General features: G+C 42.8%; 1 protein-coding gene across 11 annotated transcripts in view; it reads left to right on the top strand.

The window, feature by feature from the left end:
* The window catches only part of foxp1b (forkhead box P1b), a 205,417-nt gene that overhangs the window by 126,411 nt on the left and 58,445 nt on the right, over nt 1-20,561 (top strand). For all 11 annotated transcript variants that reach the window (XM_054785295.1, XM_054785291.1, XM_054785289.1 and 8 more), the window contains one exon: nt 10,874-10,975. In XM_054785295.1, coding sequence (XP_054641270.1) covers nt 10,874-10,975 — 102 coding nt within the window. The remainder of the gene's footprint in view (nt 1-10,873; nt 10,976-20,561) is intronic.

Raw genomic sequence — 20,561 nt, 5'->3', positions numbered from 1 at the left:
AAGAAAAAAGACCGGCTGCGCATAAAGTCCGTCGTCTTCATCTTTTCAAGGCTGGTGGAATTACACGTGCGTCATTTTGGGCGCGTAAGACAAGTACTGGGGGAATGTCCACTGCGGTGAGTCATGACACTCGAAATACAGCAATACGGCAATGACAAGTTTTCAGATTTTCCCACTCCGGTCCAAAAATACCATTTACCGTCACCCAGCATGCCGTTCCCATGTGGATGAGAGGCTGAAATGAAAAAAATACGTTGCCGTTTTGACCTGAAAACGTTTCCGTGTGGATAGCCCCTTGATCACCGGACGACGGGCTTTTATTGCGGGTTTGAATTACGTCACACTTATCAAACAGCGATAAACGAGGGATTACACTATCCATTAAAAAAAAAAAAAAAGTTCACTTGTAAATGTTAACTGTTTATTGTTTGATACATTATCCATCTTGTTTTGGATGCAAAAACTCCAAGAAGGAAATAAAAAAGAGCAAAAACTCCATCACCTGCCCTGGAGACTGCAATGCGTGACGATTGACATGTCTAGACCCTTTTTGAGATTGCTCCTCTTATGTGACTGAAGCAATCAAATTTTTTCCTCCCCCCTCCTTTTCTCTTTGGTTTGTTCCTGTCGGCAGAGGATCATATTACCCATCCTGGAAAGGCTTCAACAGAGACACTTGCTATTCCCAGGGAGCTGTCTCTCACTGCTGCAACTCAATCCACAGCCAATCGGACGTGGCTGTGATTTACACAAACCCCTCAGCGTCGGCTGCGCGGACACAGTGGGAATTCTCCTCCTGGCATCTCATGATGTGGAAGGTCTCAGGTCGGGAGAGGGTTAAGACAGCGAGCGTCAGTGGGGAACGATGTAAAAACTCGCATTTCTTGGTTTATTGGTTAATTTGATTGCCTGTCCGTCCCTTGCAAGGTTTATTGGTCGTCTGTTTGATTAAATATAAAAATAGCGTTCAGCTTTGACTACATTGCACTTCAGTTCCCACAGATTTGTGGGTTTTACCAACCATGCCCCTGAAGTCTCAAAAGCATCCTAACGTTGAATCTTCTGTCGAGGAGACCAAGGTATATACTGTAGGCTCCCATTTGAAACCATCTTCATTCTTCATTCGCGCATGATCAATTCCACTCATGGTATTCAGGGTCTCACACTGGGTTTTTGGAAGTGCCCATTTTCCCAAGCACAACACTTGCTTCTATAAAATGATGCAAGACTTCCAAGAAAGATGCAATCCGGAGGAGTGCATGTTTTCTGACAGCCCATCTAAGCACCCAGCACAGTTGGCATCTGTCTTCTCTTTTTTCCTCTCACTTAAACTGCTTGATGGATATTCTTGTATTTAGCTGGGAGCGTCCTCCGGAATCATGTACTCAGAACAAAAGATAAGGTCAAGGGAAAAGTTGTTTTTGAGATCTGCCCACATCGCTGTTCCCAGCTTTGATAGTAACCCTACGTTTTCGGTGTATTATGATTGTGATACTATTTGAATGGCAACATCTCACAGCCATGAGGTCCTGGCTTTCAATCTCTGCTTGGACTTCTCAATGCAAGGTTGCAATGTTCTACTTGTGCTTTTCTCTCAGTCCAAAAACATACATGTCAGGTTCATTGAAGGAGTCTCCAACAGGAAGCTTCTGACCTACCAGTAGCGCGACCCTTGATTTTCAATAGCTCACCAAATGATCAAAGAATATTTGTTCCAAGTCTTAGCATTTTTTATAACTGTCCAATGCAGACATCGTGCCTCCGTTAACTCATTCAATCCCAGCCAGGATAGCCAGAATATTGTGTTCTACGGCTTTGTAAATGTGCACAACCTATGAAAAGAAAGATTAGACTCTATATAGCAAAATATTTACAATTTTCACATTTGGAACTGAACTGTGTGTGTGTGTGTGTGCGCGCGCATGCGTTCAAATTTCCCTACAGTGCTTAACCTTCTGCGCTGTCACTGCGCAATACGTACCCGCAACGCAATCGGTTCAACTGGATTCTACGCATGTGCACAACGCGTCTACATCTGGTCGGCATATTTTTCGGCAGCCACGTGTTTGGCATGTGTAATCTACGCCATTCGTCGATCTATTTTACAACAGCAAGCACTATAAGTACCCCCTCCACTCCCAAAAACATTATTTAGATAGATCGAAATATGAGAAATAACAACATAATCGTTTTATTTTTCTTATACCATATCCATGGTGTAACTGGACAATTTATACATTTATTATTGTGTTTTATTTGTTTTCACCACTGAAAAAAATGCACACAAAAGCGTTTGCTAGGAAGATATGTTTGGATGAATGTGATTTCCCCGTTTAGACAAAAAATCTCCAGTTGAATACTTGTGGTTGTTTACATTGAAATATTAACTGAATTGTATGTGTTTTATTCCATTTGTTTATGTATGTTACACATAACCGCATATTGCGTACATTTTACGTAGCTCGGTCTTGAAGACGATAGAAACATCCCCATGCTAACCAAGTCTTTTAACAAGAGTCACTTCTAAAATAACCTCCCAACATATGACATGTATGAAGTATGGTTCTTGACCATTTCTCTTCATACATTCAAAGAATAATAACTACCACAGCACGTGACGCATGTGTGGGACCGGTTGCGTTCCGGGTACGTATTGCGCAGTGACATGCACGCGACACTCCTCCATGCTCGCTCACTTCCTCCTTCCTGCCATGTGTGTTTTTTTCCATCCATGTGATCTCTGCAGAGCTCTTACCAAATGCACTTCTGCCACCTTGTGGCCGTTTTCATGGCTTAAAGTTGCTCTGAAGTGAAATCCACTCGTGGGGAGTTGTGTCATCACATCTTTTTGCCTCTCATGCAAAAAAACGTTAAAAGATGCATAAATACACTACTGGTCAAAAGTTTTAGAACACTCCAATTTCTTGAGATGGTCTGCCTCTCTTGCATTGGCAATTCCCTTTTTTCTTGCCATTTTTGCAGCAACAAACAGCTTTCTCCAGTGCAATGCTGTTCAACTGATGTTCACAAGGCTATGGTACCACAGTGTGTTCCGAACGCCGTTCTTATGCAGACAGAGGAGGTAGTAAGTACCCCAGAACTTGGAACACCTGTAGGAATTAGTTGCACCAACTGCCAAGGCTCGATCAACCTCCATCTCTGCACGACTTTAAATTGTTGACCCATTTTGTGGTTCCTGAAACAGGCCTTTTTGTATCATTCTTATTTTTGGGTTTTGGCTAACCTTACCTTTTTTCTTAACCTCTGGCACTTCACCACTTACCTTTGTACCATTTTGAACGATTCATTGGATTTCAATGACTTGAATTTGAACGCGTAACTGGAAAAATTGGATGTTCTAAAACTTTTGACTGGTGGTGTATGTTGTTGGGATCATAAAAATGTATAACAACGTCTTTGGTGTTGAATGAGTTAATGACAAATTACCACAGTCTAGCTTAAGGACAATGAGTGCAGCTTCAGAGCAGCTTCATAAAATAAAGTAAAGTAAATGTTGCCAGTCGTACAAGTTAAACAAAAATAGTTATGTACAGTAGGTGGTATGTTAACGCAACGTATGAACAGTTATTCAGATAACTATACCCTAAACAACTTAACATAACTAGTTTACTTGCAGCTTGTAATCTGCAGAATATGATTTTATTTTTGGGGGCATTTGTGTTCCGTCTTTCTCAGTTGTCTTTATAAGCTGATGATTACATTGCACATGTTCAGTGGTATAGGAGTGATAGGAGTAGCAGATATCGGCAAGCCTAGAGCGCCCTCTCGCTCTGGAGGATAAGTCTCAGGACCAGCCAAACCATGAAAAAAGTGCAATTTAAAAAATACGGCATGTTTTGTTGCTACGTAGCATCTGCCCACTGGTAGTGTCGCATTCACCTAAAATGCTCATCTGTCTGATTTTTTTTCCTTGCATGACCTCCCTCATTTAGCATCCTAGAGACATTCATAGCCAAGTTTAAAGTTACAATTGAAATACTTGGCTCTTGCTGGATAGATATAAGAGACACACGACCGAGCACTGATAGACTTTCCACTGGAGTGGATTAAATCAGCATCAAGCTAGTGGAGCTGATGATGCCAATAAGAAAATTCAGTATCTTAATGGTACATATTTTCATGAGGCGGCCCAGTTGCCTTTCATTTTGCAGCTAATATGTCTATTCTTATGAGTCATTTACTTCTTTAATTACCTTTAGCAGCAGATGCACAATGGTGTATTAATGTGAATGATTTTTACTGCCACTTTATCATACTGAGCCTGTGAATTTGAAAGGCGTAATTGAGGCGGAAGAGCGACTCGCGAGGGAAACAATATATGGTTGACAGTTGCTCGTGTACACTGGGAGCGTGTTTACGCCACACTAACGCAATAAACATGCTATCTATTTCATTATGGCAGGGAAAGGAAGGAAAGGCTGTTCAGTTACTGAATCATCGCCACAGTTTGGCATAATCGCACAACACCATCCGTGTGTTCACTTGCGTGTCGTTACATGTGTCCCCTCAAGTGTCTCATTGCCGTTTGGCATGCTGGTTTTGTTGGCGACAAAAAGCATCTGATGGAGCGTGGAAAACCTTATTTACTGTTCCCATATTTGCTGCATGTGCAGCTGCGGCAATCCATGTCATTTGCATATGCATGCTTGTGGTGTATCTGTGTGTTTTGTCTGCAGCGTGTGTACTTTCCTTCGGATGATGCGGCTCGCTCTGAATGGAGGCCCTCTTCAGCCATCAGTTGTTAAGCTGCTGGCTAAGCAAGGCCAGGGAGTCCAAACAAATGCAGAGTACACTGCAAACGGAAGCCTGCACAACTGGGCTGACCTCGTCGGCTAAGGGGAGGGCGGTGGAGGCCTGCAAGGGCAACGATAATCTCGCATAGTGCCAGGCTTCCACCACCTAAACCAGCATGTCGTGGTGGTGCTATCCATGTCATAAATATTAATAGATGAATGGAAAAGCACAACAAAGAAGGTAATCTAATGGTTTCAAGTGGGTAGAAACGGTGGTTTTATGTATGTGTTCTTCACCAATTAATGTGGAAATTGGAACACAGATCAGTGGGTGATGTGACAAGTGCCCTTTTAGGGTTCTATCACAGGGCCTGTTTTCCATGTGGAGTGGCTTTTCTGAATTGGCATTAACGACGTACTTGCAACGAGACATTCTGCTTTGCATTGAAGATCGATGTTTGTATTAGGTAGGCTGAAGTCAGTTTCCATGGCTTCATTTTTATATTCATATTTATCCAAATGGTTCTTTTTGATCACAGCAGTTACGAGTTCTGTTCCTTCGACGGGTAAGTCCAATTTTAGTGTAAGTTGTAACTCCTACTAAAATTAACACTTAGGTCACTCACACTGTGCACAGAACACAGGAAGAACATCCAATGCAGGAATAAGAGCACTGAATGCAGCAAGTAGACTAGAAAAGACTTCCAAGCACCATGCATAGCCCCCCCATATTGAGTCACAGCAAAATAATAATCCTACGTTTTTTTGGATCAGTCTTTGATACTTTGTAGAACCTGTTGGAAACTTGTCCCTTATTTTTTTCGCCCCAGAGTTGGGGCGAAAAACTGAGTATGCACAAATGCCGAAAATTGTCCTATCTCGAAGAAAGAATCCTGGATCCAGACGGTGGACCGGATCAGCCCCAAAATGTAATCAGTTCTTCCAAAGTTCGACCAAATTAATATGAACCAAACAGACAGTTAATGGTTTGGTCCAAAGATGTCCATCACTGTTTTTCAAAGTGGAAGCTGACTGATGTGAATATGTTGTTTTGCCTAAATCACAGAGATAATAGGCCTGCTTTTAGGGTTGATGAAGGAATTTCAGAGGCTGAGAGCAGAGGATAGTTACATTTTTAAATGAAGAAACGATGGATTGAATACCGGAATGTTGAGTATGTCGATTAATCTGCTGCAGTGAAAGCAACCTGGCAGTTATGTGTCTTGTTGAAGGGTTTTGTGATTTCCGACACCCTGTGAAGCAGTGAACGTGACGTGCAGAGAGGACAGTCATGTTTGCTGATGTTGTTTTGGCGTGGTAGCCTCTTTTGTTTTTGCCATAAAGAGATGGCTGATCGACCACCTCCTCGTCATCTTTACAGCTTCCGGCCGGACGTTACAATACGATGTTTATCGTTAACGATGGTCACGACAGTCGAGCGATTGGGACAGGTGCGGCCAATATGCCACCACCGCCGCGTGCTGTAACGAGTTCTTCACTCAGTCGAATGTTTAAATTAAATGGTATACGGTAGGGGTGTCACGAGACACTCGGTTCCCGAAATATGCAAGAGTGGGTCTATGAGAACGACACAAGATTTTAACATTACTTTTAAGGCAAGTACACTGAAAATATAAACTAATAACAATATGTTGCATTCTACTAATTGGATTTCTGCTACGTTACCTTGAATTGCTCCTCACGAGGTTACACTCTTCTGCACTCTGTGTGTATGCTAGCGGCCCCGCCTCCACCCACCGAGACAAAGGGACTGTATGACTGACAAAAGGGCTCACTCCATTCATGCCATTGTTCTATGGAACAAACGCGCCAAGGCGTGTTTGGAGGTGAGAGACGACGAAAGCAGATACGTACGCACATGGCAATATATCGAGGACGGCAAAATTATCGAGTTCATTTTCATTTATTGAGTGATTCATTATTTATTGTCTTTGCAGGCCTAGTGCCCACTATTTTTTTTTTCTGAACCAAAAATCTTCACGTCACGTTTTAATCTTGTGGCAGGATCTTGTGGCACGAGATAGGGCACGAGCATCAGGAGCAACTGGGGGTTCAGTGTCTTCCCCAAGGATATTTCGACATGCTCACAGGAAGACGGAGGATTGAACCAGAAACCTTCAGGTTGGGAGACGAACACTCTACCGCCTGAGCCTTGACGCCCCCCACAAAATTATTTGATTCATTAATTTATGGGAGCGCGTTTGAAGCCATGAAACGTCATAAAGCGAGGGCCGCTATGTAATATGTTAGCGCATGATACTGTATGTCTGGGATGGCCCAATCGTGAAGCAAAAAAGTGTTTTTTCTTTGAAACTCAGATGGCAGAAGTGATAAAAGTCAGGTAAGAGTTGAACCACGATCTGTCGGCAAGTCAAACACATAACCTTGACATTTAGGCCAGTGCTGCCAAAGCCCCCCAGAGGCTGTAAAAGAACACCAGAGGACGGGGCGCCTTGTGAGCCGGACTACATTAAGGGCTAACCTATTACTCGTGTTGTCTCTGAACTGCCATCTCATGCCTAATAATGTCTTGTATATGTCTGGTGGGTAAATACACTGAAGCCGCATATCTCCCCCACAGGCGTGGAAACGGAAACACATGCGCATCTCATTCCATCTCCTCCTTTCTCCGTGGCCGCAGGGATCCCGTTACACCTGCTCGCACATCTTCTAGCAATTAGGAGCAATCTGCTCCAAACCATTTCATGTTCTGTGCCACTTGTAGCGAGAGACGGGCATTTGCTGAACTCCAGAGGTACCCCCAATGATGGCCAGGACAAACAAAGATGACACTGTCCCGTGTGAGACACCCTGAAATGTATTAGTTTATGAATGTGTGCTGTCATTCGGCGTTGACGCTAACACGGTGTTTCTTTCTAGACTGACTGTTTTTTGATTGCTGTTGTTTGTGCATTTTTGGATGAATCCAGCCGTGGCCGTGTGGCATTGCTCTGAGCAGGGATTTCTTAGCCACCCAGGGCTGGCTTTAGCAGCAGGAAACCCCAAAGCCTGTAAATAATCCACACGTGCAGACAGCACATAAATGCATCCAGTGCTTAGCAGCTCTCTTATCACAGCTTGATGGCCCAGAGACACAAAGGACGCTCCTCCCTCTGTTCACTGATGTCGTGTGCGCGTGGAAAGATGCACATAATATGTTGGTTGTTTATTAGGGAATTTGTGTTGACATAAGGCTGTGAACTTTTGGTGCAAATGAATCATGTCTATGCACATGTGCTGCAGGGTGTTTGCTAATCAAAAGCCCCTGCAGGATTCACTCTCTCTGCTGTGCGTGTATTTCTATTTGTTATGTGCTGGTTTTGATGCGAGTCTCCATGTCTTCAGTTGTTTTATTGCTTGTTACACAGTAACAAGCACACCTTCTCAACAATAGCCCTCGATACAGTAGGAAGAGTGTTTGCGCGGGTCAATATTTGCTCTTTTTTTTTTTTTTTACTGTTAACATCTCAGAGGAACCTGCTGAACTCCTTGCATGGTAATCTGACCTTGAGGTGGCCAGATTCCACTTCGGTCATATTATCATAACGTCCATGCAAGAAACATCGCCTCTCGTTTTTGGGTGTGACAGATGTCAACAGTTGAGTTTATTGTATAGGTCTGACGCCGTTATCAGAATAGAGTTGACTTGCAAGTGACCAGGATCTCTGAATGGGCAGGGGGGTGGGGGGTGAAAGCCTTGAAATGGACAAGCTGCTGCTGTGCTGTAAACACTGCAGTCTGGTCATATTGGTCATACTATGCTCACGTCGGGCCTCTTGAAGGTGTTCTTTTTTAACACACTAGAAACATTCCAAAGGGCGAAGGCATTGGTGTTCAGCACACTATTCATTTGTTTTGTTTATAAAAGACCCATTGAGCTCAAGACCTCTTTCACGAGGGTGACCTGGCCAAGACAGGCAGCAACACACAACAAAACAACAAACACCTAAATATTAAAGCGCCACTGACATGATTTTTCACCTTTGCTTAAATATGTTCTATATTGTGTGCAATTATGTTCTACGGTGTTGTTTTTTTGAAAGCGACGTTAATTAGCAAAAAAATAAAATTTGTGTAGGTGGCCGCTGCCGCCATGATGGTCTGAAGTCGGCAAAAAAGGGACGTTTCCCAAGTGAAGTTAGCTCGTCGACTGCATTCGGTATATTCGTCATCAAAGTAGTAGTCATGCCAGAACGTTGTGTTGCTGCTGTCTGTTCCCAGTGTCTGAGTGATACTGTAAGCTTGTTTTCTTTTCCAAAAGACGAAGGTTTAAGACTACATGAACAAAGCAAGTACGATAGGTGCATTGTAAGCGACACGTGCTGTGAGCAGCCTCGGGTGGAGCTGTGGATGTCAGGAGAGTATACCTGTAGGCAGGTGAGCCACCTGCCATGGCCGGGCGAGGTGCTTTGTAGGTGGACAGGTTTAAAATGAATGAGGGACAAATGGACCACTGCCTTGCGTTCATTTCACTGAAGACTGCTCGGAAGAAACACCTTCACAAGAAGCATTTCAAAAGTACGGTATAAACGCGTTTTGGATGCTAGGAAGCTATTCCTGATGCTATGCTACACAGGACAAAAGGAGGAGAAAGGCGTCAGAGTTGCCACAGAATACAGTAAATCATGTCTTACTTACATATTGCCACCATAGCGACAAGCATTATACACGTTATAAAACACTTACACAGCGATATGTTGACGGTGGGGGGCGGGGCTCAAAAGGCTCAAGGCTCCAAAGACCAAAATCGGTGGAAAAAGTTTGGACACCCCTGTCATATCTTATATAGTCTGACTATGTTTCATAATGTTATAGTCTATCTAGACATCATGTTAAAGTCATAAGTGTTTTTTCCGTAACTTAACTTATTTTATATTTCTAAAGATGACAGTAAAGCAAGACTTCCCAGAAGTGTATCTCTTTATCCAGCACTGCCTGAACTTTCCATCACATCCTGTTGACTCAACTCTTTGTTCCAACACCCTCGCTTGTAAACCCACACGCCCAAACACACACACACACGCACGCTCGTGCGCACATGCGTGCACATGCACACATCTGACTGTGTGTCATCACTTAAAGCGGAAAAGAAAACATTTTGACATATTTGAAAGAAAGCACATATTTGTGGTATTTTTTGGCATATGACTTGAAGGATGTAATGGACTCGCTATTTGTGGAAGTTGATCATGAATAAGATGTTATGACACGTGGTTTTGTGTTGTGTTGTCAGACATTACTGAGTTATTCCATCCTTGAAACACAGCTAGCTTTCTAATCTTAAAACGCTTACTTTTACCTCCGTTGTACTCCTCCTCTGCATCTTCCTGGATGACCACATTTTACTGTATCAATGTATATCCCATAATTGAATGGGGGATTGATAGATTTTCCATCTATGGGATGATCCCCTGTCTGTTTGTTTCATTTTGGGAGCAATCATCTGAGAATCGTGGAAAGAATGAAGCTGGTTATTTACCCAGATGGTTTACTGGTGGAGGTGTGAGGCTGGCCAGCTCGCTGTGGGAACACGACGCTTGCTTTTCTTGGTATCGCTGACCGTTTTTGAGACCGCAGTGTTTTTTTCCCCCAGCGCTCCTCAGCTTTGTTTGCTCTGGATGGCATGTTTGATTATTTATCGTAAGGGAAAAGGGAGTAGCTGGAGCAATAAACATGTGACTTCACTATATTTTGTTTTCCACTGAGAAGGCCGTGTCCTTTAACAGATATTTGAAGCAGTCATAAAGCTGTTTATTTGCTTTCTTGATTGGAGTTTGGCTGTGCCAAAGGAGAGCCAAAAGCACTGATAAGCATCTAACAATACATGATGCTGGAAATGGAGCTTATCTCTCACTATACCCTTTTGTTTGGGAATGTATTTTTCATCAGATCATTGTTTACAGCAAATGCATGTCTCAGTAAATGACCTTATGGGAAAGTAGGAAGATGTAGTCTGCAGTGTATCCGAAGAATAAGCGAATGTTGCTTTCAAGGGGGTGTCTGCTCTGGTAATGGGCAGAAGGGATTTTCCCACTTTCAACCATCCGATTGGGCTTTAGAAAATAATTATTTAACCTATTTATTTTTATCTTTTTCAGGCCCTCCAGGTGGGTAGGCAGATACTTCTACAGCAGCAGCAGTCTCACCAGAACACTGGCCGCAAATCTCCCAAAGCAACCAACAAGGATCAAATCCTGCAGGTACTGTAAATGCTTTCATTACCACCTGCGCTGTTATGCCTACTGTGGCCTGCCTGCCTGATTCTTACCAAAAATGTAGTTCTACGTTGTTACAAAGCCGAACACCCCATCCCAAACAAGGTATTTATATAACTTTTATGGTTTTGTTTGCGCAAGAGTCAAAAAGAGGTGATGACGCAACTCTCCCCCAACACATTTCAACCATCCACTCTTTAAAACTTTGGAACAGCGTATGTTCATTTATGCATTTCATTTGTCTGTTGTATGTATTTCGCTTTGTTTCCTGCATGTAATACTATAATTATTCTCTATAATGTTTTTGTTTATGGTTCTGGGTTTCTGGAACAGATTCGAGAGATAGATACTTATTTATCTCAGAGAAATTCACATTTCCGGCAGCTCTGCAAAAGCTAGAAGAAAAATACAAAAGTAGAATCAGGAATAATAAATAAATACGTAACGCATCACTTCAATGTGTGTTTTTACTGATCTCCCTCTGTTGTGTTGTTGTGTGCTCATTCTCTCAGTGGAGCAGGGCAGTGATAGTAATCTGCCACTGAAGCTGCTCTTCTGTGGGAAGATGATGCTGTGTGTTGGATGATGCTGGCTGTCCATGATGGAAAGGAGCCTCCTCAGTGTCCTTTGCTCTGCCACAGATGCCAAGCTGTCCAGCTCAGTGCCAATGACAGAGTTTGCCTTCCTCACCAGTTTGTCTAGGCGTGTGACGTCCTTCTTCTTCAGGCTGCTCCCCCTGATCCTTGCATGTTCTCTTAATTAAACAAATCCAGATTCGTTGGATTTGTTTCGGTTGTCGTCAGACCTTTTGGAAGAGTTTAATGAAGAAAGCCGAGGTTCCACTGTACTTCATTAAGCTCTCAGATAAGTGGGTGGTGTGCCGTACGAGCATATCTTTGCTTGGACGAGGGCATCAGTTGTTTTTACCAGTGTGAAATTGCTAATGACTTCAGGGCATATTTGGTGATTAATAGGGAGGCCCTGTTCTTTGTGCCTGTATATACAGCATATATATATAATATTTAATACCCTGACTGTACCGTTGGGGACCCTTTTTAATGAGCCATTGTAACAGCCAGGTCTAATGTCAGCTTGTGAAAAAAGCTTCTTTGTTGTGCAGATGTCTTCAGAGTTGCTCCAGAGGATGAAATATGACTGCGATGACCTTTCAGTTGTGTGCATATTTGTCAGGATTCAAATAAGTTAAAGGGATCAAACTAAACAGTTTTCCCAGCATGGCTGGAATTGTGCTCCAGAGGTCAACAAAGGGGACCATAATCGCAGATTCTTGCATGCAGCCAGTTGTTGATACACGGTAACGTACTGGGCCATCTTCTGCAGACAAAGACAGAATTAGAATTCTAATTTATTAATGTATACAGAGAGCTTGGCCAAGCTGTCACTCAGCTATTGAAGAGAGAGTTGCGCCCCCCTCCCTCCCCCACTCATGCCCACTTGGTGTGAAAAGAGCACAGACTTGGTGTAGTGTCTTTACTAACACCATAAATTGCCTGATGCCCATTGTTCTACGTTTTCCTTCTGTGGTTACATTTGCAGCTATGCAAATGCCACATGTCCAGACAAGTGTTTATCTCCGAGTCGCATGTTCCGTTAATTAAACAAACCGCAGCCTCGCACAATTGTCATCATGTATTCATCAGTTGTGGTATGTATGACTTTTTTGTGTGTGGTTTTCAGTGCGGCTGCTTTGCTGCCCCCTTTTAAGAACGAACCTGCACTGCATTGGCTATCGCCATCATGTGCCGCTGGATAATGATTCTCTGTTGGATCAGACTGGCTCATCAAAGGTATGATCCAGCAGTTATGAGGCTGTGTAGTAAACCTCATAAAAGCACCTGATCCGCGCTAAAGCCTCTGTTCATCACAGTGGTCTTCCCATTAGACACAAGGACACGTGCGTGGCGACTTTTAACTCGTTTGGAGATGTAGATTTAGCACCTCACTTTCCAATTCACTGTCTTCCGTGGCCAGAAATAATGAAGCCGAGTAGACACGGAACGTCTGAAATAAAAGTGACTTCACAGTAGCAAGTCAAATGAAAAAACACGAGTCAAACAAGACTCTGAGTCCTTGATTGACATTAAATAGGTCTTTTCATAGCGGAAAATCTCACCCGATATACAAACAGCTGCCCGGCACGGCGGAGTGCAGCGCAGCGCGGTACTTGATGGGTCAAAAAGCCAGTAAATGGCATTGACAGAGTGGCACGTGTAATTAAAAGAACCCATGCCACTTTTACCTTTAACACTTCACACCTGCAGTGGCATGACGAGGAGAGCCAGCAACTCCCACCCCGCTAATTACCATTATCAGTGCCATGGTAGAGTTTGACTCATTAGTTCCATGTGCATTTAATTAGAGGCGGGCTGAAATTGGATTTATCTTATTACTTTTTCATGGATCACTTTCTTGTCATCACTTCAAATTGGATTGCAGCCCCAGGTAACTAATTATGCCAGCCGTAGGATCAGGAATAGAGAAATAGGTAATTAGGAACAACACTGTCGGACCCTTGCTGATAGTCGACCAGCATCAAGGATGGGGGAGGCGAGGGGAGGTGAAGCTCGTCTGTGGCGTTGCGCAGCACCCGGGCTAACTACGCTTCATTCCCGAGCGAGCCTAAGGAAGGCATCAGCCTCCTGTTGGGGATTATGCAGCATTCAGCTGGGCTTGAAGATGTTATGTCAACATGATGTCTTTGCTATCGCTTTGATGCCCGGATCACATTCCGCCGTGATCCAGGATTGTGCCGTAGATTGGCCGCCATTATTCATGTCATTGGCACAATGACGGGCCGGGCCGCCAGCCAACTCGTGTTCCCCGCGTGGGCTCGACTTGGAGGGGGATGCATTTGGCATGGAATATAAATAACAATCAACAAATGAAGCATTTGCAAACGTCGGTTTTGTGTTGCGTCATAGCAGAAGTAGTTTGCTTCCTTTAGAAAAGGGAACTTTACATGCTGTTGACGACTTAATGCGCCGATCATCTATCAGGTATTAGAATCTAAAACAAGCTCTCTGTCATTTGTGTATTACTGTGTTACGTAATGTCATACTTTTATTTGTTTACTTGTGTGTTTGCTGGACATATTTGCTATTTTGCTGGTGAATGTTGAACTGAACATTTTGCTGCTTCTGTGTTAACAAAATGTGCCAGCAAGCAACATTTCTTTGTATCTTTCGGACTATTTGAAGCTACAGTTGACAGAATTCTTCCCCTTTATCCGTCTCTATGACTATTTCTCTCCCTTTGTGTGTGGCTGCCATTGTGTGCCACCTCTCCGAGGGCATCTCCAGGTCAAAAGATAATGTCTTTTCAGTATACTGGACGAAAGCCTTTAAGCCAACCCCTTTACTGCATGCTTTTGTAGCGTCCTTCATTTGTGGTCTGTTAGGGGGTAAGTGTGATTTGACACAATGCACGGGCCGATCCTCTTGCTGACAGGATGAGGACGCTGCTGCTGGTTTTCTTTCCTTCAGTCTCCTACTGTTTTTGCAGTATGCCAACGGCATTGTCCTGACACATGTATACCACGGCACTCCCATCTGCAAGTCATTAGAGTACTCGGCCAAAGCCTGTCAGCTGGAGCCCTGCCAGCGCTGCGGCGTGATCTGAGGCAGCATTTTGAGGTGTTTCTCGAACTCAGTCGGCCAGGATCCCGTGTCAAAGTGTCAAAGCAACGGTTACTCAATATAAAGCAATGTTGATTTTTCTACTAGTTTAGATGACAGTCGCCTTTTGGAGGCTGAAAAGGAAAACTTTGGCAGAAAGTGTAAAAAACTAACACAAGTAAAGCAAAACATCAATAATGTGCTTGAAAGTTTTCAACCTGGGCACGCCCAATCACTATGGATGGGCATAGTGACCGATAAGTCCGTCATTTCATAAAATGGCTGGCAATTGTGGATTAATCATATTTTCAGCAAAGTGAGACATAACGGAGTGCAGTCCAATTCTGTCTGTGTGTAGTAATCCCTCGTTTATCGTGGTTAATTGGTTCCAGGGCCTGGGGCCTCACTTCTAAAACTGTGTGTGGACATCTGACTAAAAGTCTGCGTACGCCAGAAACCCAAAATGTGCGTACGGACCTGAAAAAAAGTGTGGCACATTCTCCCAATTTGTGCTTCCCCTGCTGTCCAAACGTGCGTACGCAACTCCGCCCCACGTCACGCCCTCTCCACGCCTTCAGTTCTCCATAAATGGTCAATGCAAAGTGGCTCATGAACGCAGCGTCCATATTTAATGACCCATTTGGCTCGGTTCTTCTGAATCACGGCTGCTGAGAAGCCAAAGACGAAGAAGCGGAACTTGACCGGAGCTGAGGTGGAAATCTTAGTTGGAGAGCTGGAGGCCCATAAAAACATATTTGGAAGGCACAGCAGTGGCATTATGAGATGAGCGATGAGCAAAGATGAGCGAGTGGCAGCAGGTAGCGCCCGCTGTCAACAGCGTCAGAACTTTGAAAAAAGTGGTGGGATATCAAGTCACACATTTCCATTTTTAGTCAGCGTGTTTCCACATTTTTCTAATTGATACCACATTTTAGATGAACATAAGTTTAGCAAAATCAGTTTAATTTCAAAGTGGACGCCATGACTCAAAACGGGGAGGAAGTTATGTCAAAAAATGAATTGCTGTAATTCCAGACAGATCGTTTAAAAATATTTAAGACCATCAAAATATTAGTTATGTCATAATTATTTTATCAGGAACCAATATGTTATTTCAAAGCACAACAAAAGGAATATAATATTTTTTAGTGAGAGCATAGAAAACCAGCTTACAACCTTCTAAATACATTTTTTCAACATTATTAGAGCCCTCTAGAGATGAAATAACACCCCTACAGTCACCTTCACACTTAATAACAGAAAATTTGTCATTTAAGACATAAATAAGACTAGTTTATTGCTGGAAAGGTGCTCCAGTGCAAGAGGACAGGAAGTGTCTTGGCGTGGGTTCCAGCCACAGTGGTGGCCCGTGTTAGGGATTATTGTGCTTGCCATGAGAAAATTCACACCTGCAATAAAAGCCTGTTGTTCCGGCAATCAATTCCGGTGCTTGTGTGTCTCACATTAACAACATTACAGGAACATTACTGACACCTAGTGACCACCTGAGGATGCTTGGTTAATATGCAGGTCACATCATATGTAAATGGCGCTTTTTGCACTTTTTATTTATTTTTTGTTCAGAAGCGGAATAGTGTAAGTGTGTCCCATGCAGCAATGAGCTGCATCTCTTTATCAGTTTTTATATCTTTAGAACAGACAGAAAAGAGGAAGACGTGTGTCCGCGTCTCACATAAGGCTTGTGGATGAAGTGCAGTTTAAAGTGCACTAATCACAGGCTAATATTCAACCACGAAACAGCATGATTTATTCATGAATAGATTCATGGAAAAACTGTGATTGAAACCACGAAATTGGAAGTGCAAAGTGGCGATGGACGACTGTACTCATATTTTGCAACAAGACCAGTGAGTACGCTGTAAGTGCTGTATTTACTGTAGTTTTATGTGCTGTGTGTTTCCAATGCCTCCGTTTTCGTATTGGATTTTTGTGAACAATTTTTGCCAAGTTTCCTCTTTACTGTATAGTTCCGTCGTTCCCACATTGGGTACTTTTTTCCCCAGCTATTGTAGGTACGTGAATGATATGGTTTTGTTTTGTTTTTTTAAATCGCCACTCATGTGCGTGATTCTCAAAAGGAGTTCATCCCTTTCTTTCCGAAATGACTTAAGGTGATACTCTAATGGAATCATGCGTATTGCTTTGAGGTGAGACAATCTGTCAGTCACAATGAGCTCCAAACCAAGAATGATGCTCGCATGAAACCCCAGGATCGAGCTGTCTCTTCTACCGTTTGTTTTCCTTGTCATGTTGTAAAAATGTATTATGCGCACTGTATAGATTAAATCCAGGTTTGGGATAATCCTGTCAGAATGAAGTCATCTGTCCCACTTCCACGCAGCCAAACAAGCACTTGGGGGGCTGCTGTGTTGAGAGTTCTCTCCTAGCCAAGGCGATGAGTGTCGAATCAGCTCCAGTCACAGCACTGGGAGCCATTGTACCGTTTCCAGACCTTCATTTATGCTGGAATGTTTCCCTGCGAGCGGTTTGCTCGCTTTCACCTTTCCACCCCACTCGGTCATCCACCGTGACACACACATGCTTACCACTAAAATATGTTCTAACTATGTCATCGTCTCGCTCCGTATCTTGTTGTCTTGTTGTCAAGCACAGTATATTCAGGATGAAGTGACTCACATCCCTTTTACGGATGAACTGCTCCACAGACAGCAATTGCATTAATAATAACCATCAGCTAGAAGAGCGAAGGCTTGCTTGCCAGCACTGCCTTCTTCTGCTGATCCTCGGGTGTTAATAACTTAATGATATTGTTATTAAGTCAACAAAACTTAACCATGAGGGTTTGTATTGCGAAAGAGCTGAGAAAGATCAAGACCGCCTCTGGTCCGGATGGTATGTCAGCTTCCTGCATCAAATTGTGTGCCAACAGGTAACATTTAAAAAAGATTACAACTTTGACCAATTTAGAAGCTGTGTCATGTTTTGCGGCTCCAGACTTTTTTTACTGGAAGAGGAGGCAAACCGGCTCTCTTGATGCTGAAGGTCTGGACTATGTGATGGCTCACTCTGCGTCAAATGCTCCACCATCGTCCCAGTCCCCCAAAATGTGCTATCTTGCGACTAAAGCACTACGGGCCTATTGCTTGGACTTCTGTCGCCATGAATTACTTGTTGGACCCCCTGAAGAGCGTCACAGGACACCTGCTGGACCACCTGCAGTTTGCCTACCGGGCAACGAGATGGTGGACGATACGGTCAGTATGTGGTTGCACTTTATCCTGGAGCGCATTACTGGTGTACGAACCTACACTAGGATCCCGTTTGTGGATTTCACAATCTCAGAAATTAGAAATTAGAAACGGGAGACTAACATCAGCTCCATCTCCAAAAAGGTCCAGCAAAAGACATACTTGCAGAACAAACTGCAACGAACGAAAAGGGACCGCAGGAAGAATAATCAGTCATGTTTTGCTATATTACGAGAGTGACACCTGTCTACATCTGGCTGCCAAGAGGTAATCTGGCTTTTATTTACGCTTGAAAAAGCATCATATTTTCCAGACTGTAAGTCACTCCGACTTATAAATCTCATCAGTCAAAAAATGCATCCACAAGTTCACCAAGCTCCCGATCTCATTCCACATCACTGAATGGCAGGAACAGCATGTTGTTGTCACAAGCCGAGAGCGACCTCTCGCGGCCGTTGATGGTAATGTTCACTGCTTGGTTCATGACAATTAAAAACATGTTAAACGATGTAAATGCGGTATTTGGACATGTTAGTCAAACTCTGGCTTATACTGTCGTATGAGTGAAAATGAGCAAGCGGCGTGCAACACATATTTGCACTGTTGGCTTTATCAGTAAACTAATATGTATTTTAATCTGTTGTATGTACAGAAACCTGGTCACTCGTGTCTTTCATACAGTTCATGTTCAGTTTTTTAGTAGCCCTTATAGCAGGGGTGTCCAATTTTTTTTCCAGCAAGCGCCACATACTGAAAAGTGAGAGGATGTTTTATACATATATATGTGTATATATATATATATATATATATATATATATATATAGAGAGAGAGAGAGAGAGAGAGATACATACAGTATACAGTATATATACATATAGATATAGATATACAGATCCATATCTATCTATCTATCTATCTATCTCTCTATATATAGATATCTCTATATATCTCTTTATATATAGATATCTCTATAAATGCACAGCATCTCAGCTTTGTGATAACGGTGAAAAAGCCCATTATTGGTATGAACTCCAGTCTTTCCCCTTTTTCCCCCATTTTACCTGTTTCTTTTTTTTATGTTCCAAATATTTCAAATTTCTTGACAATTCCCTTTTCATAATATTATAACTTTATTCCCATAATATTTAGACTTGATTCCCATATTAGAACTTTTTCCCCATTTTCCAAAAATTGCAACTTTATTTTCTTTTGCGTGTTTCTCATAATATTGCAACTTTTAAAAGAATAACAATTTGATTTTATTGTTTTTATATTAGGTATTTTTTGTGCCACTAGAATTACATTATTTTTTTCTCGTAATATTGCAAGTTTAGTCTCGTAAAATTCCACCTTTTTTTCTGGTTAAAACACGACTTTTTTTCTTTTCCAATTTTGACTTCATTCTCATAAAATTACAGCTGTTTTTTTTTCCCATTTCTGCTGTTTTTTGTTTTTTTCCAACTATTTCAACTTTCTTGTTGTTAATATTCTTAACTAAAAATGCCAACTTTTTCTTGTGCAGCACATTATCGTTCATGTGCCGATATCATTATCGGCAGAAAAACAGATACGGATATGAACCGATATCGCCGTTTTATGCCAATATTGGCCGTCATCCCTGGTATTATCTCATTTCTGCCGTCAGTATGACACCAGTCGACATGATGGCGCAGCTCAAACTGGTTTTGGAGCTTTGTAATTGGACCGGTTTCTTTTCTTAGAAACTGAGAGAGCAGGACCGGGCCCAACCAGACATTACCGTACTTTCACTTTCACTCAAGCAGCAAATGGGAGTGTTTTATAATGTAAGTCACTCTGTTATGGGCACAAACACTCACCACTGCGGTACGCAGTCCAAGGCTCAAGGATGCTGATGTTTCTCTGGGTAGGGAAATCAAATCTGTACACCGTGTATCGCAAAAAAACAAAAAAACAAGTGTAATTATTTGACATGATAGCAGCACAAAGGCAGCGGATTAGAAAGGTTGTGTATGAGTATGAGAGGAGAAGCTTGAACTGTGCGTCTGCTAAATTTATCGCAAGGCCGTTGGGAGTGTTGAAATGAGAGCAGTGGCCTATTACTGCTAAGAAGGTGTTTTATTGAGAATACGTCGACATGCCCCCCCAGGGAGAATGCAGAGGGAAAAGAGTACGTACGGCCCAGGCCTCAGCCACCGTGTGCTGTGAGTGCACGCCTGCCTTTGTGTGAGCTGTCTTGGGAATGTTACATAGAAAATAAAAGCACCTTCTCCACTGCTTAATTATTCAGGATGACATGTATGGGAATTGTCACTTTTAACACTTGAGGGGTCCCGATCAATAATTGATATAGGCCAGGCGGTCTTAGCAGAGCTCGTTGGTAATTAGCCGATGGGAACAATGGCCTGTCATGCTGACGCTCTGTTTAGCTCTGTTTATTTTACCAGTGTTTGCAGACTGGAATGCATCCTGTGAGCATTCCTTCATCCTTTGCCAACGCTGTGGAGCTCGTTCAGATGTAATGTGCTGCTGCGTGCTGTTTATTGGCACCATAATTAACAAAGCGAGGTGTTAATCTTTCCTTGTTGAATTTCCTTGGTTTTTATGACCATTTGAAGTAGCCTCACGGGCAGCTTGCGACATTTGGTGAGGTTTCTAAGTACTGTATGTTGTGGTATACGCCTTAACAAGTTACACTAAGGGAGAACACGCGGTTACAGTTGCACAAT

This window comes from Dunckerocampus dactyliophorus, chromosome 8, assembly GCF_027744805.1.
Source record: "Dunckerocampus dactyliophorus isolate RoL2022-P2 chromosome 8, RoL_Ddac_1.1, whole genome shotgun sequence".
Taxonomy (NCBI): Eukaryota; Metazoa; Chordata; class Actinopteri; order Syngnathiformes; family Syngnathidae; genus Dunckerocampus; species Dunckerocampus dactyliophorus.
The sequence above is the reverse complement of the archived record's forward strand: the minus strand, read 5'-3'. Positions and strand labels throughout refer to the sequence as shown.